Source organism: Nelusetta ayraudi, unplaced genomic scaffold (assembly GCF_046127955.1).
Source record: "Nelusetta ayraudi isolate G7.1 ecotype Tasmania unplaced genomic scaffold, CSIRO-AGI_Nayr_v1 ptg000048l, whole genome shotgun sequence".
Taxonomy (NCBI): domain Eukaryota; kingdom Metazoa; phylum Chordata; class Actinopteri; order Tetraodontiformes; family Monacanthidae; genus Nelusetta; species Nelusetta ayraudi.
In genome coordinates, this window is record NW_027466098.1 from 15,932,669 (window position 1) to 15,959,371 (window position 26,703).

The 26,703-nt window shown below is 50.0% G+C and overlaps 1 protein-coding gene across 4 annotated transcripts in view; it reads right to left on the minus strand.

Annotated features, from left to right (window-relative positions):
• nectin1b (nectin cell adhesion molecule 1b) overlaps positions 1-26,703 on the minus strand; it is a 150,369-nt gene that overhangs the window by 68,280 nt on the left and 55,386 nt on the right. For 3 of the 4 annotated variants that reach the window (XM_076036694.1, XM_076036696.1, XM_076036697.1), the window contains exons 2-5: positions 25,880-26,251; positions 23,605-23,904; positions 22,883-23,000; positions 16,742-16,893 (exon numbers count right to left, since the gene is read on the minus strand). In XM_076036694.1, coding sequence (XP_075892809.1) covers positions 16,742-16,893; positions 22,883-23,000; positions 23,605-23,904; positions 25,880-26,251 — 942 coding nt within the window. Of the gene's footprint in view, positions 1-49; positions 1,946-16,741; positions 16,894-22,882; positions 23,001-23,604; positions 23,905-25,879; positions 26,252-26,703 lie in introns of those variants that run through there. The other variant, XM_076036695.1, reaches the window with a different exon arrangement.

Consider the following 26,703-nt stretch of genomic DNA (forward strand, 5'->3'; position numbering starts at 1 on the left):
CCGCCCCCCCCCATTCTTTTTGTTTGTTTGTTTTGTTTTTTTTTCAGAATCTCTGACATCCGTTGGATAAAAAGTGGCTTTACAACAAAAAACTCATGACACACATCAACACAAAGTAAGACGTCAAAGTGGTACGTTTGAGCGTTTCAGGCCGACCTGTTCGAGTCGAGTGCAACTTTGAGGATTCCGTGCCGAAACGTCTGGACGTGATTGAGATTGCGCAGATGTGGAAACTAATATATTTATTTATTTATTTATTTATTTATTTAAGCTAAAAAACTAAACAAAAACCACAAGCAAACTATTAAATCTGTGATCGTCACGTCCACATGACTTTTTATGGTGTGGTGGAGGATCGGGGGCGGGGCTTTCTTTCGGTAAACAGACTGATCCAGCATACAAACACGGGGCGGGAACTGAATGCTAAGGTGTGTCTTTGGAAAACAGTAAAAACATCTGCTTTTGATGCTGCACATATACAAAAATGAATCTTTTTTTTTTTTGTCTGTTTCTAATCGATGCAAACCCCCCGGCGAGAAACTGGAAGGTTTTAAAAAAAGAAAAAAAAAAAAAGATACAGAATCTTTTTTTTCTTTCTTTCTCCCTCTGAAACATTTGACCACAAAAAGTACAAACATGTATAATTAATTCCACCTGTAATCCCTAATCACGCTCAAACTTCTCTGGTCACTTTTTTTTTAAAAAACAAAAAGAAAACAAATAAGAAAAATATTTTTAAAAAGACATTAAAAAACGGCAATGCGGTGAAAAAGAATTAACGATTAAAAAAAACAAACAAACTGCACATCCAGTGTAGGACTTTCACAAATATGCTCAGCGAAACCTCAACCTGCAGTCTCTCTCTCTCTCTCTCTTGCTCTTTTTTTTTTTTTTTTTTTTTTTTTTTTTACACATTTAATACATTATAACATGGAAGAAAATCATCACAAAAAATATTACACTAGTACTGATAAAAAAAAAAAATCAATCACCTCCCCTGCTTTTTCAACGACGAGGCCGTCTACATACCGTAGTTTCACACTGTTTGCCCCCATTTCACCCGATCACATGACACAACTGGTACCACTGGTGTCGTCTCGACTCTACACGCACTTGGAACAGACACTTGACTTTTCTAATTCGCTTTAGTCGGATGGGGTCTCACGTGGAGGCGGGGAGGGAGGTGGGGGGTTGCGGTCTAACTGGTGGGGGGAGGGGTGGGGTCAGGAAGGGGGCGGGGTCGTGATGGAGGTGAAAGGGTGCGGTGGAATGGCCGTTGGGAGACGAGAAGGAGGGTCGGCTGGTTGGTGGTGTGTGGGGGGGGGGGCGTCGACCGTGTCGGTCGGTTGATCGGTCGGTCGGTCGGTCATCTCGGGTTGGTCGATCGGTCGGTCGGTCGGTCATCTCGGTCGGTCGCTCGCTCGTCGGCTCGCCGGCGCCCCCTACACGTACCACTCCTTCTTGGAAATGACCGAGCCGTCGGTTTGGGAGATCATGTCGTCGGCGATCTCCTGCTCCGGGTCGTACTGGAAGGCCAGAGTCCGCTCGTCGTACTCGCGGCTCTCGCCCTCGTCCACGGTGAAGTAGGGCCTCTTCAGGTCCTCCTGCTCGCCGTCGAAGTCGCGCTCGCTCGCCTCGAAGCCGCCGGTGCCGCCGATCTGGGCCGGCTTCTTCTCGTCGTCCGAGTCGTCCGGGTACTGCAGGTTCTTGGGGACGGGCGGGTGGGCGGAGAGGCCGCCGGCTTTGCTGTAGCCGTTGCCGAACACGTGCTTCTTGGTGCTGTAGTCGCCTTTGAAGGTGTGCTGGCGGCGGCGCAGGAACACCACCAGCAGCACGGCGGCCACGCTCAACAGGACAACGCCCCCGACGGCGCCCCCGATGGCGGCGCCCGCATTGTGCTGCTCCTGTAGGTTGGGTTCCTTGGATGGAGGGTTCTGAGGGTATTCTGGGTAGGAAAAGACAGATGGAAGGGAGTGTGTCAGTGCTCTGGTGGGAGGAGGAGGTGCATTTGTGCAGGTTGTGCAGAGGCTTTTTTTTTTTATTTTTTTTTTTAAAGGAAAGATGAAGTAAGGGAGGCAAGGATGGAAAAGCAAAGGGAAAAGGAAGGAGCCCACAGGACGGCGCACAGGCAGGACGACCCCAATACACACACACACACACACACACACACACAGAGTCCTTACCACCCGCTTGGCAAGGAACTCATTACCAGTCGCATGCAGATATGAAACAAAAAAAAAAAGCAGCGCAACAGTCAGCACTGTTTCAAAGGAAGAAAAAGAAAAATCAGAAGTGCAGTGCGGTGTGAATAAATCATGCAAAAACAGCTCAGTTTGAAAGACTCCGAGTGCCAAATCACTTCTGAGAGGCGGCACTTCTGGCGTTCAAGCGTTCAACCACAGCGAGCCGGAGCCGCGCCCGGGCAGCAGCGCAGCTCCACCGGCGGCGTGGCTCCTAACGAGGTGAAACGGCGGCGCGGCAGATGAGTATCGCGCAACAAGTTAATAAACACGGCACATTACTGTTCGGTCAGAGGCAGAAGCTCAGGTATTCAGGAGAACAGAGAGGAAATTACTCCTAGTTGTGTCACAGATTAGCCGCTAATCTGGAGCTAAAGCCACAGCGACAAGCAGTTACACACACACACACACACACACACACACACACAAAATGGATTATTACAGGCATTTTAATAATCAGGAGCTGAGCTTCACTGTGAAAAAACAACAAACAACAACAAAAACATTTGGACGACCCAACTGGGAAGACAATCAAAGCTAACCGCTAGCAAAAATGGCTGTGTACTGTAAATGAAGTGAGCTCACTTAAATTAGCATCTTGACTTAAAAAGACGGCTGGGGAGAAGAAAAACAAGCCATCAAGCCTCTTCTGGCAGACAGAGAGGAGACACCTTTATCTGAAAGCTGATCAAAGGCGACAGGCGCACAGGTAGCGCTTGTCCAATCCTGCCGAGCGGAGGCACTTTTAACTTCAAGAGCGCACCGTGAATCCTCAACAGAAGGAGGAGAAGAAGAACAGGACAACAAAGAGTTACACTGTCTACTAAACAAACAGTGTGTGTGTGTGTGTGTGTGTGTGTGTGTGTGGGAAAGGGGTGGACAAAAACGCAGGGATTTATTTTGACGAGGCGCTAACCGCTAGCTCTCATCTTGGGCTGCAACCAGCCGTTGGCGCCCTCCAAGTAGATACAGCCAAGATTTAGCGAGCCGGCTATCGTTTCTGCCCGACTGATTTATTGCCACTCGTGGTGCGACTCGCCGTAATCGAATGATCACGGAACACCGCAACACGTCTCGTAAGGTTCCGCTACACCCTCCCCTCCCCTCCCCCGCCAACCACCACCGGAGGAAATATCTGATAAGCGCGTTCGGCGTCTCACTCAGGGAAGCAAATCAATTACATCGGGGGCTTTAAGTGAAACATATAGGAACAATAATTCTTCATCTTTACGTCCTTACATCTTTTTTCCTTTGCTGCGATACGCATTTAGCCAGCTCGGGATTTATTTCGTTTTGCTCTAATCAGGAATTTATGATATGTGGCCGACAAAATCGATATACAATCTCTTCTTCCCCGAGCTGCTCCTGGTCCAAATGCACCGCGACCCCGTAACTGTGGGTCTTTCTCAGCGTTTTACGATTCACGTAGATGAAAAGCAGCTGTCCCCGGCATTTATCCGGAAGGCTGGCAGAAGTCAAGACGGCGGAATTCCGACCAGCGACTCAACGGCGTTGGCAGAGCGGCGATGTGAAAAAAACCAGCACGCCTGAAAAAGCTCGGCTATCTCTTTAATGCAAAAATAAAATAAACCGCAGTTCCACATAAGCAGCAAATGATTCCCTAATCATTGCTCTAAAGCGGCCGACTTAAAACCATTACACTCAATTAGAACTGCTTGTTAGTGGGAATGATAAATGTCTGTGCAGCAGCGGTGGGAAGGAGAAAAAAAAAAGGACAAAATTGGCTGCAGCGAAGAAGCCGCCGTATCTCCTTTAATTACGACGAGTGGAGACCTCCCAAAATACAGCCGCCATCGAAACGCTGCTACCAAAAAAGTCCTTCCTCCCAGGGCTGGCGGGGAGAGAGCTCTTCAATTTGAATAATAATAATAAAAAAAAAAAAAAATAAATAAAAAAAAAACGTCGCCGGGCGCGGTCTCAAATATCAGCTCAGGTTTTAATCTGAGCACCTAATGGGATTATTCACACACAGGCCTTCATTACACACATGAATGAGGGAGCAGAGTCAGGTCACCCTTGCTGGGGGAAACACATCCTAGCAAAGCAAGAGGGGGAGGAGGGGACAAAAAAAAAAAAAAAAAAAACATCCAGCACAGCGGACTGATGGAGGAGAGGAAGAAGAAGAAGAAAAACAATCTGTCCTGTAATCCCCTCCACTCCGCTCAGCCTCATTCTTTTAACAATCTGTCTCCGCTCTCATCACTTTAATCCTAATTAGGGAGATTTAAGCTACGCTATGCTAAGGCTGCTAGGACGCTGTTTTTTCCCCTCCGCACTTTGATGCTAAAACGGAGGAAGGTGACGAGGCGCCGAAACTTCAACGGGGCGTTTTTCTTTTTCTTTCAGCCCGTCCACAACTTCTATAAAGGATCGAGTGACGGCACCTTTTCACACCGCCGTTTGAAGAGCGGCGCCAACGACGGAGGCGGAATGTCTTATTGTCCTCGCGGAAAAGGACGTCGTAAACGCCGAGGTATTTTTGTGGCTCTTCTGGGTGGCGCATCCACATCCAGAGCCGCCGCCGCCGCCGCCGCCGAGGCCTCACAAGGCGGCGTGTTGAGTTTCTAAAGGAGTTAATAGGCGGCTTTATTGGCGGGCGAATGGGAGCGATGAAGTGTTCAGAGAGCCGCGGATCCTCTCCAGGCCAGAGGAGAACCACCGGGGAGGAAGAGAGGCCGAGAAAAAAAAAAGACTCAGACTCTTTGATTGCGCCACTCGAGGGGGCGGAGCCAACTGAGAGGGACACACCCCCAACCCACCCCCAGCTGTCTCCGCTCCGTACGACCTCCTGGTCAAGGTCACCTCGGCCGGCCGTCAAGTCTCTCTTCTTTTTTTTTTTGGGGGGGGGGGACGGGGGGGTCGGGGGGGGACGGGGCAGATACTTGCGGGTATTTCTCAACTCCGCCCGTCGGGAAGGATCTACGCTGATGTCGAAGCACTGGAATCTGGCGGTCACAACAGATGACGTGCGTCCAGGGAGATGCAGCTGATGGTCTTAAAGTGGCAGCGCAGACTTTTTCACTTTTGAGACAATCGGACGCCTTCGTCGCTGGTCGCAGTGAGCTCGCAGTAGCGACTGCGACGTCGCAGTGAAGTCTTCTGCCCCAGTACTGTGGAAGTACTCAATAAGACGGCATTTACCAACACCGTTAGTAATAATAGTTCTAATAACATGCGTTCTTGATGTTTATTTAGAGGAAACCCCTCTATGAGGGATGAGAACGGCTCCCCGCTGACAAACATCTCGGTCTACGAGGAGAAAACAGAGGTGCTATTGAGATTAATAGGCGGCGGGATGAGCTGTAAAAAGCTATAATTCAATTCAGACGCGAGACGGGAAAAAAAAAAAAAAAAAAAAAAAAAAAAACGTTTAATGCCGCATCTATTTACACGTTATCGCACCGCGGCGAGCGCTTGCATCCATCTTGATTGAGCGGCTGATTTATTGCCGCGGGACATTTGGGTGACATTTCACTTTTCTCCGGCGCCACCGCGAGTCATTTATGTAAAACAGACTATAGGAAGGGACGAGGCGGCGATAATGCGGGTGACAAACGTGGCGGTAACTGAGCGGTTAAAAATAAAACAACAACAAACAAAAAAAAAAAGAGGGGAGGCGACACTTTAGGTCACCGCCAAGTCCGGAAAATGTACGTTTAGAACCGTTTCGCACGTCGGCGGACGGAAGCGCGACGGCGAGGAGGAGCGAGACCAAACCGTATCGCAAGAGCTTCTGGGTGTGTGTCTGGTCATGCCTGCACACGAGGGGGGTGGAGAGGGAGAAGGCAGGAGGGGAGTGGGAAGGGGGAGGGGGAATGTCCGCGGGTGTTGTGACAGAGCGCCGGAACGCCGAGCGAGGGAGGAAGGAAGGAAAGGAGGGAGGAAGGAAGGAAAGGAGGGAGCGAGGCTCAGGGAGCGGCTGGCTAATGTGGCTAAATGAGGAACAGGCAGCCCAACAACGAGGAGCAAATAGGATGGCGAGAGGAAGAGGAAGAAGAAGTGAGAGGAAGAGGACGGAGTCTTCAAACGGCCTCATGAGCGCATCGACTCCACACAAGTCGAGTGTTGAAAAAAAAAAAGTCCTTTTTGTGGACTAAATTTGGGTGGCGACTTCACCATAAGGAAAAAGAAAAGTGGGTTCTGAGACGCCACCAGTTGAGAACCACTGTTCACACTGTTCACACACACACACACACACACACACACACACACACACACACACACACACACACACACACACACACAGACAAACAGAGAAACAACAGCCAGACGTGACTGGTGTTGCTGGATGTGCTACTGGAGGTGATTTTGGGGGATTTTTGGGACGGGGAGGTGATGACAGCAGCGCAGGTGACATCGCGCTCCAGCACGGCTCTCTTCCACTCAAGCTGCATTTTGCCGCGTGCATACAGTATTTTTTCCCCGACCGGGAATTCCACAGCGCGCGGAAATTAGCCGAGAGCGTTAACATTTCATGGTGGATCTGGTGCGGAAAAAAATAAAAACACAACATTGGCCTTTACAGGCCTTACCTAAACGCCGGAGGGTCTGTTTGCGCTACTCAGGCCGACATAATCAGTCCGGATGCGGCTTTTTAATGAGCAATAAATATTCACCATCCAAACAGCAGTGCTTTTAATTTTTTTTTTTTTTTTATGTTTTCTCATAAGGTGCCATTATAAATGCATTTTCCCTGGATGGCCCGCGTGTGGCGCTGACGCTAAGCGGAGGCGGCGTAAAAGATGAGCAATCAGGCGGGGGAGAATCCAGCGCGATCGGCCGGGACAGCAGGGGGCGCCGCTCGTTTACCCTCCGCTTCACCTCTCGCCCCGTTCAAGCTCCGCCCTTGCTGTTGTTATTTTGGGACTCTGTGCGTTTGTAATGAGTGAATCATGGTCGTCACCGTCATCATCATCATCGTCAGATGAAGACGCAGCAGCAGCAGCAGCAGCAGCAGCAGCAGCTTCTGCAGCCCAGCGGTCAGACCCCGGGACGGCGTCTGACCTACTTCATCAGGCTCTCGGGGAGGCGTGACAGATTCAACGCCACATGGGTGGATGGATGGCGAGGGGGAGGAGGTTGTAGTGGTGGTGGGGGGGTATCGAGGGGGCTCAGCCAGTCCTCCCCCATGCTCCATCTGTCTGCCACATCCCTCTCTCTCTCTCTCTCTCTCTCTCTCTCTCTCTCTCTCTCTCTCTCGGCTGCACATCCTCCGGAGAGCCAGAACAGCAAGCCATGCAGAAACAAATGTTAAGATAAATCGCCGCGATCTCAGCTGCTGCCGCCCTGCTCCCTCTCTCTCTCTCACACACACACTCACTCTCTCCCTGGGTGAAATTTCCATTTTCCACTCCCACAGCCGGACATCCCATCCCCTCCTCTCCCCCTCTGCATGCACTTTATGCAGAGTGAGTGAGTTGCGTCGCACACAACCTCCCAGTGCCTTTCCCTGGCATTGCACAACCCAGTCTGTGTGTGTGTGTGTGTGTGTGTGTGTGTGTGTGTGTGTGTGTGTGTGTGTGTGCTGGGGTCGGGCCTGTGACGTGCCGATGGCGGCGCCTCGCGCTAACGTCTCATTTGGATAATGAGCGATGTTCTTGGCCAGCCTGCGAGGAGCTAGCGAACGAGTGAGCGAGGACGAGGTCGCGCTGTCGACCCGCAGGAGCGAAGCGGCCTCGCCGTGGACACGGAGCAATCAGACGATCCGCAGAGGCGTCCGCAGAGGCGTCCGAGGAGCGGTGGCCAAACCTCTGAACCTGGAAGCTATGTGCGATTACGCCGCGAGACACAAGCGGGGATGTGCAACGGTGTACACGTGGCCTTTTGTGTACATGAATAATGCAGGCAGCTAAAGCCCGGAGCTTGGTGGCCAAGGCGAAGCTCGGCTGCGACCGGCGCAGACGAACGCGTCTCAGCGACGACGCTAACACGCGGTCACGTCCCCTGTTTCTGTCAGCGACCAGAAGGAGACAAATGGCAGCGCGACGCCACTCTGCTGTCCTCTGTCAGCAATATATGTCGCCGTGTGTGTGTGTTTTTTTTTTTTTGTCTTATATATCCGGGTTATTTATTTACACCCCTCTCCTCCCCACCCGGGACCGTCTCACCTCAGACCGGCGAGCTTTATCACGCCGAGAGAGCGCAGCGACAGCCCTCGCACTGACGGACGGGCCAACACGCCTGTTTCTGAGGCTGATAGAAAAAAAAAAAAAATCAAGATTGACACCCGCTGATATTTATTATAGTTGGCTGCTGCTTGTGGAGACAAGCGAGGAGGGACACAGTTTTTGTTTCCTTTTTAAGATGTGGAGAGAGTGAGCTGTTTGCAGCGCAGGTTGACATTAGCGGTGAAAACAACCTTTAGCCTCCTGGTCACAGAAGTCTCTCTCTGAATCCAAGGCTCAGTCTCGTCGTGGAGGAGGACGACTCCAGACTCGATATGTAAACACTTCAGAGACCATCTCGCTCGGCTGATCCACTCTCAACGCTCGGTGTCCTAGAAAACGTAGAGAAATACAGCAACTGGCTCAGAACCAGACAGAAGCAAAAAAGAATTCTACCGTCTTTAACCACGGGTTGAAAAAAACAGAACGTGGCTGTTTTGAGAGGAGCTGGACGCGAGGATGACGTCAACCAGGCGGTTGGGTTGCTTACATTGTTGCAAACGAGAGTCGGTGCTGCCAGGGGCCAAAATTGAAATTCCGTGAAACTTCAGAAATCTCACTTTGACTGCGGCCAACCCATCGGCGCCGCCGCCGTCCTGCCAACCTGGCAGCGAGCGGTTGGCGACGTGGCAAGGACGCAGCTAACAGCTTGTTTGCTCGCGTCGGACGAGCGGCGGCCATGAAAATCTCGAGAGCGAGAGTGAGAAAAAGTCCCAAAAAAAAGAAGTGGACTTTGCTTGGTGGAGAAAGCCGGGCCTCCTCTTCTTTTCAGCCCGAATCAGCGTCTCCTCTCCCTCCTCACATCCCAGCGGCGGGAGGAGCGGAGAGAGTTGACACGGCCGCTTACGTAAAGCCGTGTAAACAGCGTCCTGCCCTCCCGTCCACCTCTGCCTCGGCGACGCTCCCATTCCGCCTCTAAGCCTATTTCCGGGATCCACTTTGGCTCGGCCGCCACTAAATTCCAGAAATCAGAGCCACTGAAGCGTTTTCCTCCGCCACACGGATACCTTTTATTTATTTATGTATTTGACCCCCCACACACCTCCACACATACACACTACCCCCCCCCCCCCCCATTGGACTGATTATGTTTTATTCATCTCATTTTCACCTCCTTCTTTTTCTCCTCCTCCTCATCCTCTCTCTCTCTCCAAACTTCATTTTCTCACCGGGGGGAGCGAGAGAGAGGGAGAGAGAGAGAGAGAGAGAGAGAGAGAGAGAGAGAGAGAGAACTTATTCCTGCTCAGGCAAGCGTGAACAGATGTCGGAGGCTGCCTGCGCTGCCTGCGCTTTCTGGGGGAAATGGATGCGAACGCTCGCGCCGCATCAGCCCCACGTTTAACCCATCCAGTGGTAAAGGCGGAGCCGGCTGGCTAGCCGGCTCTACGGCGAAGGCTGCGTTCAGACTGCAGGCAAATCAGATTCCTTCTCAAATCCAAATTTTTAGGTCTGACTGTCCACACTGTTTTGAGCAAGTGTCCAAATGGGATCTGGCTCTGTTCAGACTGGGCCACATTATTGTTCCGATCGGACAGGTTGATGGAGCAACGATGTCGGAGCGGAGGCGTCGTCCAGCACGTGTAGTGTGTGACATCATGTAACTGCAGCAGCAGCAAAAGCTAAATCGACTTGTTGCGATACCCATACATGCCCTGGAGCTCGGCTTGAATGGAGCTACATTACCTCCCCACAGACTGATGAGCCAATGAGTTTCCTCCTCTGTCCAGGGACTGCTGTTTTCTACTTCTACTGTCCGCTCCATCACGTTACAGCTCCGCACCTGGAATGGCGCCCTCTGGTGGCGCATTGGTTCTTGCGTCCTGCAGAGTGACAGTCAAAACCCATCGGTGTGCTTGGAGCCGTTCAGACTGAGACGCATCTGACCAAATGCCATTTGAAACTACCAGCCGAAGGTGGTTTCAATCCGTTTTGCAAAAATCGGACGTCATGTGATTTGTGACTGTTCAGACTACAAAACAGCCGTCCGGTTTCAATCTGGATTGATGGAAAATCGGATTTTGGCCGGCAGTCTGAACGCAGCTTACATGGCTTCTATTGCCAACGTTTTGCTCTTTGGTCTCACCCTGAAAAGCTCATCTCGCATCATCCTTCACAGGCCCGGACCTGGGAACCAATGAGCTGGGAATTATTATTGTTATTATTATGCATTGTCTTTGACTGGGGGGGGGGGGGGTTTCTGCCGCCGCACTATCTGGCTGCAGATTAGCGCTGCCGTGTGGGAGAGTCAAGGTTGAAAAAGTGTCTAATCCAGTCTCGCCGCCCATTATTCCTGCCCAGTAAACGGAGGAAATGCGCAAACGCGAAAAGCGAGCAGCGCCGTCAATTCGGTGGTGGTGGTGGTGGTGGTGGGGGGGATTCTTTTTCCATCAGGCGCTCACGTTTCACTGTGGTGCCAGGAAGCGGAAGAGGAAGAAGAAGACCAAGGAGTACACACACACACACACACACACACACACACACACACACACACACACACACACACACACACACACACACACACACGCACGCACGCACACATCATCTTTCAGGGGTGATAATGACATAATTGTAAGGCCACCCTGACAAAACAGCCATTCATCGCGTCTTATTACGCACCGGGGACAAATGTAAGATGGCAGCAGCGATTTGTTCTCCGAGCCCGGAGTGCGATGGCGGAAAAGCTGATTATACTAATGAAAGAGTGATTTTTTTTTCTCTCTCTCTCTCGCTATCTTCTGTTGGAGGGGCGGAGGAGGAGGAAATGAGGAGGAGGGAGGGAGGGGAGCGGGAGCGGGAGGAGGGAGGATCTTTAAAGTTTAAGCACATTATTCTGCGCCGCTCCCTCGGTGCTCCTGTCAGCCGCAGTCCCACCCGGACGGACGATTAGGACGGCGGCGAACTCATCACAGAAATAGAACTGCTCATCGCCACGCCGTTTAATCGCCTCGTAATTGTTTAATTTGTCAGATGTGACGACAAGTCCCCCCCCCCCCCCACCCCCCGCCCCCTCCCGCCGCCTCTGGAGCTTTTTCAAAGGGACAGCATTTTTTTTTGGTGTCTCTTCCTTTAATGAAACGGGAGCCCGAAAGTCATTGTGAGCAGGAAACGACTGTCTCTGTACCTGGCTGTCGCCGAGTCAGGTCACCGCTATTGTAGAGGGATGCACATTATAACATGGACAGTTTAAAATGGATTAGTTTAATAAACCTGCATTGCTCAATTCATCAAAGACCAAACTATAAATAACACAATCAAACACCAGAGATTGCATTAAATCTATTCAAAGCTCTCCCGGCATTTCCTTCGCTCTGCATCTCTGCTCTTCTTGGACATTTAATGATGGCTTGTGGGTATTTCTCAACTCTTTCTCTCAACTTAATTGGGAAGAAAAGGCAAAACTTTGAAATTTTAAGACAACTTTCTAATCTCTGCTGGAGAGCAGAAAATGATGAACGTGCCAAGGAGCCCCTCCCTCCCCTCCCTCCACTCCCTCCCCTCCCTCAGATGTCCCTTTTCACCTTTTTTTTTTTTCCAATATATATTTCCCAGACAGTGAGGATTGATGAAAACAGGGCAGCACTTCATTAGATTCTGACGGGCGACACCATAACTGCGGAACAACGCGTCCTTGGAGGAAGCCGTCGTAGTTCGTGTGACTTACCGGTGGCGTCTCAACGGCAAACAGCACTCCTGAACTAATTGAAACACACAGGATGCACCCCCCCCCCCCCCCACACACACACACACACCTCACAAACCCCTCCCCTCCACCCCCGCCGCTATCTGCTGCCCAGGTGACAGCTCTGCGCCTCGCTCACGATCCATCCGCCAGGAGTGAGGCGGCTGATTAAAATGCGGATTCTTTGAGCGTGCTGTCACCGCCGTGGTGGTGGTGGTGGTGGGGGGGGCGGCTTCCTGACGACACAAACAAGTTGTCACAGACATTTTATCTTTCCGACACTGCGAGCGTTCTTGTTTTACCGCCAGGTGTATATCACGGAGTCGATCAGCAAATGAAAACAAGTCGGGAAAATAAAAATAAGAGTCGACCGCCGCCGCCAGACGCTGCTTAGCTGAGAGGAATCGAGGCGCTGATCGTGGCGCAATGTTGCGGTATTGATGTGCCAGAAGGATCCTCCGTCTGTATGCAATTCCTTGTTGCAAACATGTTTTTGGAGACCAAGGGGCCCCAACCACAGGCACTGAGTCATGAAATCGAAACCCAAAGAATTCTGCTGCTGTTGCTGCTATCTGGGTTTTGTGAAGAAAAAGGGTCATAAAAAAAAACAAAAAAACAAAACCCACGACGACATTAAATTGAGACAACACAATGGCAAAAAAACAGTGTTAAAAAGGCACTTGTTTGCTGTAGCCACACATGACGGGGCTGTTTAGCCTCGACATGCACTGTTATCTGGAAGGCATCAGGACACCTTACACCTAGAAGTGAACACACAAAAGGGAGAGGAAGTCCTGAGTGGTCATGAGAAGTCTCTCTCTCTCTCTCTCTCTCTCTCGCTCTCTCAAAACCTCAAACAACCAAAACCAAGCAAATGCACAAATTGAGAGCAAAAAAAACCAACCCAAAAAACAGTCTTTTCGACATAAATAGCTCCGACGGCTCACTGAGGTGTGGAACAAAAAAACAAAAAAAAAAACAGAAGAAAAAGCACCACAGCTGGCAGCTCAGCTATCTTCCCCTCCACAGAGAACCCTTAGCTAGCCGAGCTGACTGAGTCACAATGCTGCAACCTTGAACGGCAGCCAGCAGCGGCCTCTCTCACCTGCCATCTCTCACACAGCCCCGTCTGAGGCTGCTGGGAGACACAAAGACACCCTTTGAAGTTAATGAGGCGTCAGCGAAGTGCTTTTACCTCCACCTCCGGGTCATTATGCGCAGCCAATGTCAAGGCTGCGCCGAGGCAGCTTCAAAGTATTTGAACGCGGCACTCCGCCCTGACCCCGAGTTTACCTTGTTGCCGTTGTCGGGACAGACACGGTTGTGCGTTCGCAGAAACGTCTCGCCAACATGATGTTTCTTTCAAATGTCGTCCCCGAGGGTTTACAATGTTCCCTGGAGTTGGAACACGACGAGCTGCCACGCACATGTTGCGAGTAAAACTGCAGTTTCAATGTCATCTAACCTGCTAGCTATTAGCTAAAAGGCTAAAAGGTCTTTATTTTGAGACACGCGGCGTCTCTGCTGCCTCGGCTGTTCTTGCGCAGAGTCAAGAGGCCGATTCACATGTGACATTACATCATTTTTAGAATTTTTCTTCCAACGACGTTTTAGCACAACAGCAGGCGCAACATGCTAATGGTCAGATGCTGCACCTGCACATGGCACGAGGACAAGACAAACTGTTTCACTGGGAAGCAAAAGCACAACGATTCCCCACGAGCGGCGGACTTCACTTCAGAGGGCAAATCCGGCCGCTCCGCCTTCAGCTTGACGCTTTCGCCACGGGAAGCGGCAAGCCACTCTCTTTTTTCTTTCAAAGCTTGCACGCGACCCAGTTGGCGACTTGTTCTGAAAGGAAATTCAGGACGCCGCAGAAACACTGGCAGCGACCGTCGCCGGTAATTACAGCAGACAACAGGCGCGGAAAGACTTCCCAAACGTCAAGGAAGGGTTCTTATCAGCTAAATCAGAGATGACAGTCGAGATGTCAGTTACAGACTAGAATTTCCACCTAATGAAACGGCAGAGGAGTTTCACTTCACACACATGCCTCCTCAATTATCACCTCTAGTAAAGCTGAAGATAAACATAATCAAAGTTTTTTAAATGGCGTCTTGGGACTACTTAACGAACCAAGGTGAAAGAATTTAGAGGAATCTACGCTGCAGTTACACTGCAAATTGTCAGTTCAAAGAAAGAAGAAAAACTACACACACCTGTGTTTTCACTACTAATAAAACCTATATATTTACATGACAAGCAGATCGGCTTAAAGGTTTGTACAGTAGCCCAGAAGGTGGATTTAAACCCAACATCACAACTACTAGAGATCACTGCTAATGAGGTTGCTTGCAATACGCCTTCTCACCATAAGGTGGTGCTAAATCCAACGCAGTAGGCCTTTAAGGACGACTGTTAGCACAGAGGCAAAAAAAAAAAAAAAAAGATGACCCGGTTTAAGGGAGCTTATCAACATGGTGAAAGTGCAAACACCAGAGTATCGGCACAGTGGTCCACGGCAACAGTGTCAAACCAGGTGCGCTGCGTTTGATTCCAAACAGCTACCGCTTACTCTGCGCTCCAGGTGGGTTTTTTTTTATCTTTTTTTTTTTTAATCAGAGCTAATTCGTTAAATGTTTTATGGAGGTTGCATAGGAAATAGTGCAACACAGGCCGAGCTGACGTGACCTGCGCCGATTGCGTCTTCACGGATGTCTCGACAGCGAGCGCATAAACACGGCGGTCACCTCAAGTGTCAGCCTCATTTAGCCGAAAGAAGAAAAAAAAAGAAAAACAAAAGAATGCAATCATTGCAGCTTCCAACACGGTTCTGGACAGTTTTTTCCCTGATGTTCTGCCTCGTTAATTCACATCAAATCACTTCCTAGAAATGTGCTATTCGCTATTTTATTTATAATATATATATATATATATATACATATATATATATATAAATATATATATATATATATATATATATATATATATATATATATGTACATATATATATATACATATGTATATATATATACATATATATATTCTTTTTTTTTTTAAACCAAAAAACATTTTGAAAAGTTTGCCTCAAATTTGCATGTTTCCGGGAAGAACACCGACAGACAGGCAGCAATTACAACAACGCCAACGAGGTTCTAAAGAAGGAGCAGAAATATCAAACAATTACGCCGAGGTGCTTCGTGCCAAAACAGAACAAAAACCGCTGCGAGTGGTGAAGTAATCGCTCAGCGCGGGCAGATTTCCTGACGGCAGATGACTTCCTTCACTTCCCTGGGCGATAAGCACAGTTCGTGCCCCTCTGGGATTACTATTATCGCACTTCTATTCCTTTTTCTTTTGGACGGGCAAAAGTCCCGCGATGACATCACATCCTTCACAAAGCCCCCTTTTGTCCCGGACCTCCTCCGGTCTTCCCAGGGCAAGAGAGAGAGAGAGAGAGAGAGAGAGAGAGAGAGAGAGAGAGAGATAGAAAGAGGAAGCCGACGGCGCGGCCACGACGCAGCGATACTGGGAGGCACAGCTGTTCACTTCACACCGAGTGCTGCCGCCGCCACCGCCGTCGCTGCTGCGTTCCCAGAGACACAACATGAGTCAACATGCAAAGCAGTGCAAGTCAGAACGCCCCCGCTTCCCAGAAACCAGCACGGAGGAGAAGAGTTAGAGAGGGAGGAGGGAGGAGGAGAGAGAAAGAGTTTCCAGTCGGACCGGAGTGAAACCACAGCGGCCTCCAGTTTAACGGGCACACACAGCCGTGAGCGAGAGAGAGGGAGAGAGAGAGAGAGAGAGGGAGAGAGAGAGAGAGAGACAGACAGAGAGAGGGAGAGAGAGAGAGAGAGAGGGAGAGAGAGAGAGAGAGAGAGAGAGGGAGAGAGAGAGGCAGAGAGAGAGAGGGAGTGAGTGAGAGAGAGAGAGAGAGAGAGAGAGACAGACAGACAGACAGAGAGAGAGAGAGAGAGAGAGGGAGAGAGAGAGAGAGAGAGAGAGAGAGAGAGAGAGGGAGGCTCAGATTTGCTGTGTCGCAGCAAACGTGTCCGGCTGCAGAAACATCGTCCCTTCCTCCCACTGGGGGATGAAAGCGAAGGAGGCCGTGCAGCAAGTGCGAGGCAACGCCGAGGGAGGCGAATCACTTTCGTTCCGGCGGCAGACAGAAAGAAGCAAAACGGGCGAGCGAGCGAGTGAGCGAGCGGAGCCGGCACCGCCGCTCGGCCGCAAACGAGAGGAGCCGAACTCTGATCAATACAGCGCCTCCGCCCGCCTCTGTTTGGAGACAGCAGGGGAGACGTGGGGAAGGGCGGTTCATCCCCCCCCCCCCCCGACATCGTACCTGCGGGACGCCGCCAGCAGGGGGTCCTAGCGGGGATCTCGCTCGCCCGGGCAATCCGCAGCTATCGGCCTGCCTACGCATTGACGTTTGTTTTTCAGCCGCGCAGGAAGCCCAGCAGGTGGTCTGACCTGCCCGTGACCAGCGTTCTACTGGCGGTGGGTGGGCGGAGGGGGCGTGGCGGAGGCCGCTGTATTGATGCCAGGCGGCGAGAAAGGGCGGCGAGACGGCGGCGATGGAAAAGGAGCTTTCCGTTCCGAGGCAATCATCAAACGAGAGGTTTCTCTGGACCTACCCGTGATGTTCACGTCCACGATGCCGGTGCGAGTCCCGATGCCGTTGGTGGCGTCGCACACGTACGTGCCGGCCAGGTCAAAGGTCACGGGGCCCTTGAAGAACAGCGTGTTGTTACGGATCTCCACGTTGGTGGGCAGGGAGCCGTTCAAGCTGCGGAGGGGGGGGGGAGGGAAATGATGAATGAGAAACGAAGGTGAGCAACCACCTGGGTACAGTTCAGAAAGAAAAGTAGGAAAACAAATCCCTCACAAGAGCAGTGGTAAAAACACACACGCATTCTTCAGCAGCACCCGGACGTGTGTGTGTGTGTGTGTGTGTGTGTGTGTCATCGAGCGCGTGAAAAACACCGAAAAATATTTGACGGCCGTATATCAGCCGTCATCCATCAAGCCCAAACACAATTATGCGGACAGAGATTCCCAGCAGGTCCGAGCAGGTACGGCAGAGCCGGGGCCCGAGGGGCCTGGTGGTGGTGGTGGTGGTGGGGGGGGGCCCGAGGGGTCCGGGAGGAATATACTGTACATATATAAGAAGAAGAAAAACAGCATTGGGGGGGGCGGTCTGTCTCAGCCGGCTTCACTTCCTCATCCACATTAAGACTCACATGGCTGCATTCAAAGCTCGTGGGAGCCGTCGGAGGGGGTGAGGGTGGGGGTGGGGGTGGGCTGATGGAGCGATAAACGCTGAGGCAACAGAACGGCCGACTGACCCGCCCTTTTTTTGTTTTCGCCAGGAGGGAGGGGTCCGTTGTTTGCCTTCACGCTACGCGACGTCGACCGCGTCCAGACCGGCCGCTCTTTCCTTTGATCCCGTCGGTCAGACTGGGAGGTGACGGATCAGGAGGACGCGACCCCCTTGATTCTATTATCTCCAACCCCCTTTTTATAAAGGGGTAGGGAGGGAGGGAGGCACAGTCAGAGGTATCAAATTTCAGGACAATTATCGGTTTCCTGGCTGCCCCCCCCCCACGCCCCTCACCCCCCGCTCCTACTCCGTCACCATGTGAACGGCACCTTCCCCACGGTAGATTCTGCTCGCACAACAAGTTCACACAGGAGCCTGATTGAGCCGCGGGCTGAAACATAAATTTCACTCCGTCTGTCATTTGCTTCTACTCCCCCCCCCCCTCGCCGTGCCAGTGGCGCACGTGTAATAAAAAAGCAGAGGCAAACAGTGGCGGCAGTTCCTCACAGTGAACGCATCACACGGGTGTGACTGTTGTCAGCAGCAGGTGTTTACAACTGCCAGAATTAAATCTTTTTTTTTTATCTCGCCGTGTGTTTTTAATCGCGGCTTTGCGTCATTTAGTTTGAGACATATTTACGTTCATTTTAAACCTTCCCTCGATGCACCAGCCGATTTTTTTTTTTTTATTATCTCATCGGAAAACTCTTCGAGGTCAACAGCTGCGAAGGACGGCTGGGACGCTACGCTGCTGAACGCTGAAGCTAATCGGGTTCGAGTCTTGCTGCGTTTTTGCACACAGGCAAATTTAAACGTGTTAAAACGAAAAGATACAAACCAAAAAAAAAAAAAAAAACACAACATGTTTGCTGAATGCTAACAAAACGTCTAGAAAAAAAGTGACACTCCTGGGTTAGCTGGGTAATCTGCTAGTAGCTAGCAGCTACCATGAATTTGCGGTAAAATGCTGGCGTCCAACATGTAGCTTTAGCTAGTTTTAGTGTAAAAATAACTTCTCTTCTCTAAAAAGGGCTTGTGGCTGGGGGATTAGGTTCCAACCCTTTGTGACATTACAATGGGAACCAAAAAGTGCATATTATTCAGAAAACAGAGGTGAACGATTGACTTTTCCCATTCATGGGAAGACGGACGTGTGTTATTATTAGAAAGCTTTGGCAAAGTGAATTGAGCCTCGTGTGGGGCCTTAACGGCTTCAAGATGCAGAAAACAAACCGGATTAGTGAGGTCACTGCTTTAGAACAACCAGCAAATGTCAGCTAAACGGACTCACCGCAGCCCTATAATAAGCAGGATGAATTAAAATGAAATTAAAAACATGAACTCTTAATCTCCGCGGTGGGCTGCAAAACAATGCGGTCGTGCCTCGCTCTTAACGATGAATGGAGAGAAAAAAATAGACATTTCTATACGCAGGGTTGTGACATTGAAAAAGCCTCTTCCTCTTCACGGAGGGCCACCGACGGAGCACTTCAGCAGCGCTCACAGCCTTTCAACGCGGCTCGTCTGCATCAGGCTGGCAGACAAACGTGATGAGTCATTTGCTAATTAATCTGCTATTAAATGTCACTTGAATGTGGTTAAATCACATCAAGAGCAGATTTGTTTCAATGAAAGAAGTCCGTGTTGAAAGGCAGGGAGCTGCTCCAAGGTATGGTTTGGTTGTTTGAGCTCCTGACCGAGGGAGGCAGTCTGACTACTCTGACCTCTGACCCCTGACATCTGAAAGGCCTTTTTCTCCTTACTGAATATTTTCTCTTTTTGAGGGGCCGTCCTCTGTGAAACCCCCCCCCCCGACCGGAGATGGTTGTTGCGATCAGCAGTTTGTGAAAAACTTGCATCAGGCCGTCTAGCAGCTGGCGACCGCGTTCGGAGTCAGTTAAACCCCTTTTGAAGTGAACGTTGCACCTGATAAAGTGGCCGCTGAGAGTCGTGTCCATTACTTGGAACCAAATGAAAGAAAAAAAAGAGAGAACTGCTAACGCAGGTCTTTTTTTTTGTTTGAGGCGGCGGCGGCGGCGCTCCGGTAGCCGCGGTCGCTAACAGTCGCGCGTGTCGCCTCACAGTGATCAGTTAACTGCCAGAGCCCTTTTATCAAATGCTGACTTCTGCAAAGCCCAATTGATTCGCTCCAGAAATGAAAGGCTGGCAAAGTGCGATTCACCACACACCCTGTCGGGGACGTCTTTCTTTTTTTTTTTTCTTTCTGCGTGTCGTCTTGACTGCGAGAGCCAGAGGGGGCAGCAGTGAGAGCGGCTAACGACCTGGGACGGAGGGAACGAAGACGGATATGTGAACTGCTAATTAATGATGGGATGACTTTGTTTGAAAAAAAAAAACAAAACAAACAAAAACAAAACTGTGTTACGTAGATAAAATAACGCTCACCAAAATAAGGTTTTATTAGCTGTAATTACTCAATCAAACAAATGTGCGCCTGAGCATGCAGAGATAGAAGGAAGTAAAGATCAATGAAACCTCCGAACGACTTAAAGTAATTAAGTCATTAGTGACAATAAACAACTCCTCGGCCCTCCCTTCAGTTAACAGTTAAATACTGTTGTCTGAGAATTACAGTAGGAAAAAAAAAAGGATAGAACAAAAATAAAATAACAACAACAACAGAAAAAAAAACCCAAGGATGCCCTGGAAACGAACGTTCCAAAGACAAACAGTGATGTTCAAAAAAAACCGGGCGGGTGACTTATTTTTCATTTCCCTCAAGTCTCTTTCCGAGCAGCTTCGCATTAACCCACTTTGAGAAACGGTCGTGGTTTTTTTGTTCCCCGGGAGGAGGAGGAGGAGGAGGAGGAGGAGGAAGAAAAAAAATAAAAGAAATAAATGATGCTCGTATGTTCTCTTTGAAGATGCGCGAAAGCCAAAGTCTCCCAGCACTGCTACACACTTCACACGGCAAATACACACACACACACACACACACACACACACACACAAGATGCGAAACGTGAGCGCAGACGAGATGTTTTGAGTTTGCGCCGCCGCAGCCACGGAAACCCACACAGAGGGAGGAGAACAGAGAATCTCTCTGAATCGCGGCGATACTCCAATGTACTGAAAATAACCCGGGCCGGGCTTCCCTACAGCCCCATGAATATTTATCGTATCGGGGCGACGCCATATTTTCTATTTTTTTTCCACGTTTTGCATTCGGGTGTTTGTGGCCGAGCGCGGTGACGCGACGCGACGCGGCAACGGCGGTCTGCTGCGGTTGGTCGGGTGGCAGCCTCGCGCTGACCTCCACGGCGCAGCCCTGGGGAACCTTCACAACAGATTTGGCATCTCATTTTCAGTGCTGCAGTGGCCGTCCCCTCCGATCTGTCAGCGGCGTGCCCTCGTCTTTCCACATCACGTCTCTGCGCACCCACCTCTCTCTCTCTCTCCTCTCCCGCCCACCCGCACTCCCCTATCTCTCCCAATCTGCCTTTGTCTCTAAAGGGGGGAAAAAAAATAAAAAAACAGAAGAGAAGAGAAGAAAACAGGTCAAACCTTTCCCATCTCCTCTCCCCCTGCTCCCGCTGCTCTGCCGGTATCAGTGTCGAGCTCGCAGAGCTAAATGGATTCATGAGAGGAGCCACGGATAGCGATCCCTCCAACCTCGTTGAAATGCAGCCGTGACTTTCCCTGTCGGGGTAATTACAGCCTCACCTGATAGTGTCGTATAAGCAAAAGCATGCAACCAGGCAAAAAAACCTAAAAAAAACGGCAATTAAAAAAATGTCTCTGTCTGCTAATTTGTTTACATACGCAAACAAATTTTCGGCTAGATACGCTGCTTCTGCGGCCAACATTGCTATTTAGTTACTTTGGTCCATCATATTAAAGAGGCATCACGCGACATTGTTTCACCACTAGGTGTCGCAATCCTGAGCCAGCGCGCACACCGAAACAAACCGGATCCCTGCACAGCCAGTCTAGCTAGCTAGCACTGCTACCTCCAGGCCATTATATACTCAATAGCTAATTTCAACAAAGGCAAGAACAAGTGAGGAAACAAACTCATAGCAGCCCTGAGCCAAAGGTCTCGACCAAGTCCCCCACCCCCCCCACCAACTTCCAGGAAGACACAAACAGCGGAGGTGATCTGACCTCTGCTGTTTGTGTCGTGCTGTGTGTCATGTGCTGTTCGCTACGTCAGTGTTTATTCAAAATTCCAAGCGGCGACGTAAAACGTTTTGATCAACAGCTCTGATTCAAAAGACCAAAGACACCTCAATCTAGCGTCACTAACTGTAATTCAAATCAGAGGAAGAAGTTGTTTCCGTAAACATTTCAAACACAAATGAAACAATCTCACGGAAACTTACTAAAATTTAGACAAAAATCAAGTTCATTTTGACGTGAGTATTTTACGTTTCTTAACATTTTCAAATCTACTGTCGCTATTCCTTGAAAATTAAAAGGGGGATTTGTCTTTGAACGACGTGCATTCAGTCGAGGACTAATGCATTGAACAACAGTGCCACTGTGACGGGCTTCAGCCAGAACACACAAAAAAAAGAGAAAGAGATTAGAGTGCAAGGGCCAAGAGCTGCGCACGTGGCAAGTTTTCCCCATCTTTCCGGCGCCTCGTCCTCAGAAACTGAATCATTTCTGCTCGGCAAACTTTTGGAACCATTACTCAAAACGCATGAAACCCGTGGGTTATTTAGCGGCTCCCCGGGGGGCCTGGAAAACATGTTTGTGTCTCTCGGTGCCGCTCGTGTGTTTGTAGAAAAAAGTCTCTGAGGCAGATCAAAAAAAGAAAAAGAGACACACACACGCACACACACACACGCACGCACACACACACACACACACACTGATGTCAGCCCTGCAGTATGCCGGCCTGAACCGACCGCGGCCCCCTCTCTCCCTGCGAGTGGCGGGCAACACCGCAGCTTTTCCGTGCCCTCCACCAGAAAACACTGTGTTAAACAACGACTCTTTCTCGCCTCCGACTCCATGCTGGTACTTTGGCTTTGAAGTGAGGGCCCAAGATGCAAACGCGAAAACCTCCCTTGTTTTTTTTTTTCTTTTTTTCTCCTCCACTGTTTGTATTTATCTCCCGCTATCTGCGACCGGCAGGCAGATAGTCGGCGGGGTGCAACATCGCCGCCGCCAACCAGGCCCCCATTGTTGTGCTGCGCCGGCCCCTGCTGCCCGTCTTATCTTCATTACACAATTTGCAAGCAAACAACACGGAGACAAATTTTCTGGAGACGATAAAGCGAATTGGTTAGCTTGTTTTTATCGGTAAAGATCAGCGCATTGAAAAAAAAAAAAAAAAAAAAAAAAAAAAAAAACAGAGTAAAAGATAAGGTCTTCTGTTGCCTCCTTCTCGTTTGAACGTGTGGAAAAAAAAACAAGAAAAAACAAAACAAAGCTTGTCTGGTCTTGTCTCCACTCGTGAGAGATTTTTTTGCTGGATGAGACTCACAGTTTCCACTGGTAGATGGTGACGGGAGGGTTGGCGTCGGCCCGGCAGGTCAGCTGAACGTTCTGACGGTTCAGGTACCAGTTCCCGTCGAAGCCCTCGATCTTTACCTCGGGTTCGTCTGCAACAGAGGCGTGGCCATCGTCAGTTACAACTCCACGAAAAAGAAGACATATCCCCCCCCCCAACCTGGAGAGTGGCCAGCGCAGCAATTAATAATGCTTTGCAAAGTGAAGGTTTTAGGGCCGCACACAGAATTGCAGAGGTTTTGAGTTATTAACGTCAATGTCCTTGACGCTCTGAGGCATGTTACATTAAATAAAGATCTATGTTCAACACTTGTTTTCAGGAAATTTCAACGGGAACTCTGTGTTTCTGTTAAATGATACTCAGACATGATGTACTTTTTTAACACTTTTTGTATTTAAGTAGGACGCCAATGTCTTCAATACCTGGCCAGATTACCAGTTCATCATTGACTTTATATTGTGTAAAAAATGTAATAACAGAAAAACAGTAGTGCTAGTTTAGTGTTTATGTGGCAGCATAAGGCTCTTTCCATGTGACTGCATTCAGTTTCCAGGCTGTTTACAAGACCTCTTTGTTTACAGTAAAATGTGAAGACCGGTTTTGACGCCCCCGAAGCAGGAAATGACAACACCAGAGGGCATGAGAACCCGACGGGCAGGTGCGTTAGGGGAGGAAGATGAAAAAAAGATCCTTACACTGCACGTTGAGCACCACGCTGTCCGTGACCCTCTCGTTCCGGTACGTGACGATGCACGTGAGCTTCTGCTTGTGGGTCTCGCGGCTCGGCACCACCACGTAGTTGCTGCGCACCGTCACCGTCCCGTTCTGGTTGCGCGTCTCCTGGAAGGTGGCCTCCCCCTTCAGCCGGGTGTCCCATTTGATCACGCTCGGCGGCTTCCCGTTGGCCGACACGCAGGTGGCCACGGTCATCTTGCGCTTCTGGGCCCTGGCGACGATGCTGGGCGTGGTCAACGTCATGCGCGTCATGGGGCGAGCTGCGTGGAGGGGAGAGAAGAGGGAACGTGACCAACCTGCTTTGACAGATGGAGAACTTCCTAAATTTTCTCAGGACCCCAGGACCACAGAACTCGAGGCGAACTTAGCAGCTAAGCGACCTTAGCAGCTAAGCTAACGCGAGGCTTCTTTTAGTCACCAGGGGCCACATTAGCCGCATGCTAGCTGCAAGGCGCCTCTCAGTGATTAGTTTAGCCGTTTGCGTCTTTGTTCATTCTGCTCCTATGAAAAAACAAAGTGTCAATACGACACGCTAGTATCTCTCGCGGCTAGCCACAATGCACCGCTGTGTACACAATAACTCTTGCCAAGGCTAATTGGGAGCGAAGTGAAAACATGGTGCTGACCGAGAAAAAAGTTCAAAAATTCCCTTTAGTTCAATTTCTTTTTTTTAATATACTCCTCATGTGAAAATGCCACCCAGCTCTAACACAGCCGCTGATAATGCTGTATCCACACTGGCCCCTTGTACTGGTTTCTCTTAGTTAGCAGACCCTTCTCCCTTTCAACTCAGCCAAACCTTTCTTGTACCTTCTGACTCTAAAGTAAATTGATTGGTCGTGGATCCATGGGACGTGACTGAATCGCTATCGGTGAGAGTTTTGAAAAAAATGGACGAGCGAGAATTCCGAATTTAAATCTCAGCGATCCATTTTTGTCGTAGTCTGCGGATCAGTACCGAAGTTCATTAATTACGACGGCAAAGCGGGTGAGGCTTCGCTTCATTTTAATTCTCAGAGCCAAAGCAGTTGCCAAAGCTCTCGTACACGCAGGAACACACTTACCTACCGAAATGAACAGCCCTTTAATCTGAATCCTGTTCGAGTTGCCAATTAGCAGTCTACATGGGGTACATCAAAAGGCAGGCTTGAGCTGGAGTGAATGCACGGCTGAAAGAGGGAAAGGCCATGAAGAGGCTCTTTGAATGTGATTGGTTGGTTACACAGGGGTCTTGATGTTCACTGAGCTGCACGGGCCTGAAAGGACTCTCTGCAAACTCAAAATGGGCCAGCCGAGCTGTCAAGAAACTCTAAAAGTAGGAACTACTGAAGACAACTGTTATTTTATCCTCTCCTCTTCCGGACACTTGGAAGATACACACTTGCACTTCATTTTTTTCTAGTTAAGATCTTTAATCAGTGTCAGCCCGAAACCTTTTAAAAAGACGAACTGCACCTCCATCGCCCTATGTTTTCCCCCTCAAAGATTAGATTATTCAAGCCAAATTACACACTGTGAAGTGGCCTTATTGATTTCCGTCTCACCTGCCATTTCTATCGAGTCCTCTCTGCGGCCGTTTCCTTTAATAAAGGGCCATTAGGGCCAAACCGGGGGCCGGTATTAGATGACATGACACTCGTCTCATCGAGCCATCTATCAAAGTCTGACCGTTCTGGTCGTTGTTTTCTCACAATGGCAATAAAGGAAGTTAAAGAAAATATCACCCGTCACACCAGATTCAATAGAACAACAGGGTGAGTTAATAAGAGGGAGCCTGCGGAATCGCGTTTGACAGCGACGTCGCTGGCTAAAGACTGCTACGGCCGCCAGCGCTGTAACTGCTCTGTAAGCAAAGGACAAGCATGAGGTTGAGTTGACCCAAAGGATGACAACAGAGTCCACAGTCTTCACAAAGAAAGAAAAATGCAAGTCTAAGCTTGTGAATTAGGATTGAGAAAAATGCTCCATTGTTTCTGGAAGAACCACATTGGTTGATATTTTTTATTCTTGGCGCTATATTTAGCTGATCCGCTGGGAAAAAAAACCAAAACATAATCTATTTCCAACCATACTTGTGACGTGCCAGGTACCGACCCAAACCTGAACTTTCGACAAATCACATTTTACTTGCGGTTGCAGGCTCCTAACCCCACATTTTTCTTTTTTTTTTGCCCACAATCCATGTACTTTATTGTGGAAATCACAAACACTCGACTCGCAAACTGGAATCCTTACCGAACACGGTGAGGTTGACCGTGTTCTCCCTGTTGCCCGCGGGAAACGTGGTGTACTCGCAGATGTAGGCGGCCTCGTCGGACAGCTGCAGGTTGGAGAAGACGATGGTGGTGTCCTCCAGCGAGGGCGTGCGGTGGCGGACCGCCGCCTGCTTGAAGCTGACCCGCTCCTTGAAGGGCTGCAGCACGGACACGCCCAGGGCCGGGTTGGCGATGGCCACGTTCTGCTTGGTGCCGTTCAGCAGCTTCTGCCAGGTGACCTGGGAGATCTTGACCGGCGGGTTGCTATTGATGAAAATGCAGCGCAGCTCCACCTGCGAGCCCACGAAGCCCGACTTGCTGGCGTCCATTTGTATCATTTGTCCATCGCCACCTGAGAGCAGAAAGTGGGGGTAGGGAGAGAGGGAGGGCGGGGAGAAAAAATAAATAATTGCGATTAACAAGCGTCCAAGGCCGGGCCAGGCGCCCCGGTCAATAACGAGTACATGCACTGAAAGTCAAGGAGTCAATTTAGCTCGCCAGGTAGTGCACGCACGCACAAACACTCAGAGACAAATCTGTGGATTCGGCCACGCGCTCAACCCATTCTGCGGAGGAGGCGACCACGGCTCCCTCTGCATCCGCGGAAAGACCCGGTACAAGGTTGTAGAGCTGTGCAAAAAAGGCTGGGGGGAGTCATTAACAGGACGGGCACATCTACACGGCCGTGTCTCCATCCGAGAGGGTGGAGGGATCAAGTAAGAAGCAGCACATCACTAATGAATGAGTACAAGGGCAGCGAGTTGGAGCCAAGCCGGTCCGGCCTGCCGGTGGATCGGTCGGCAC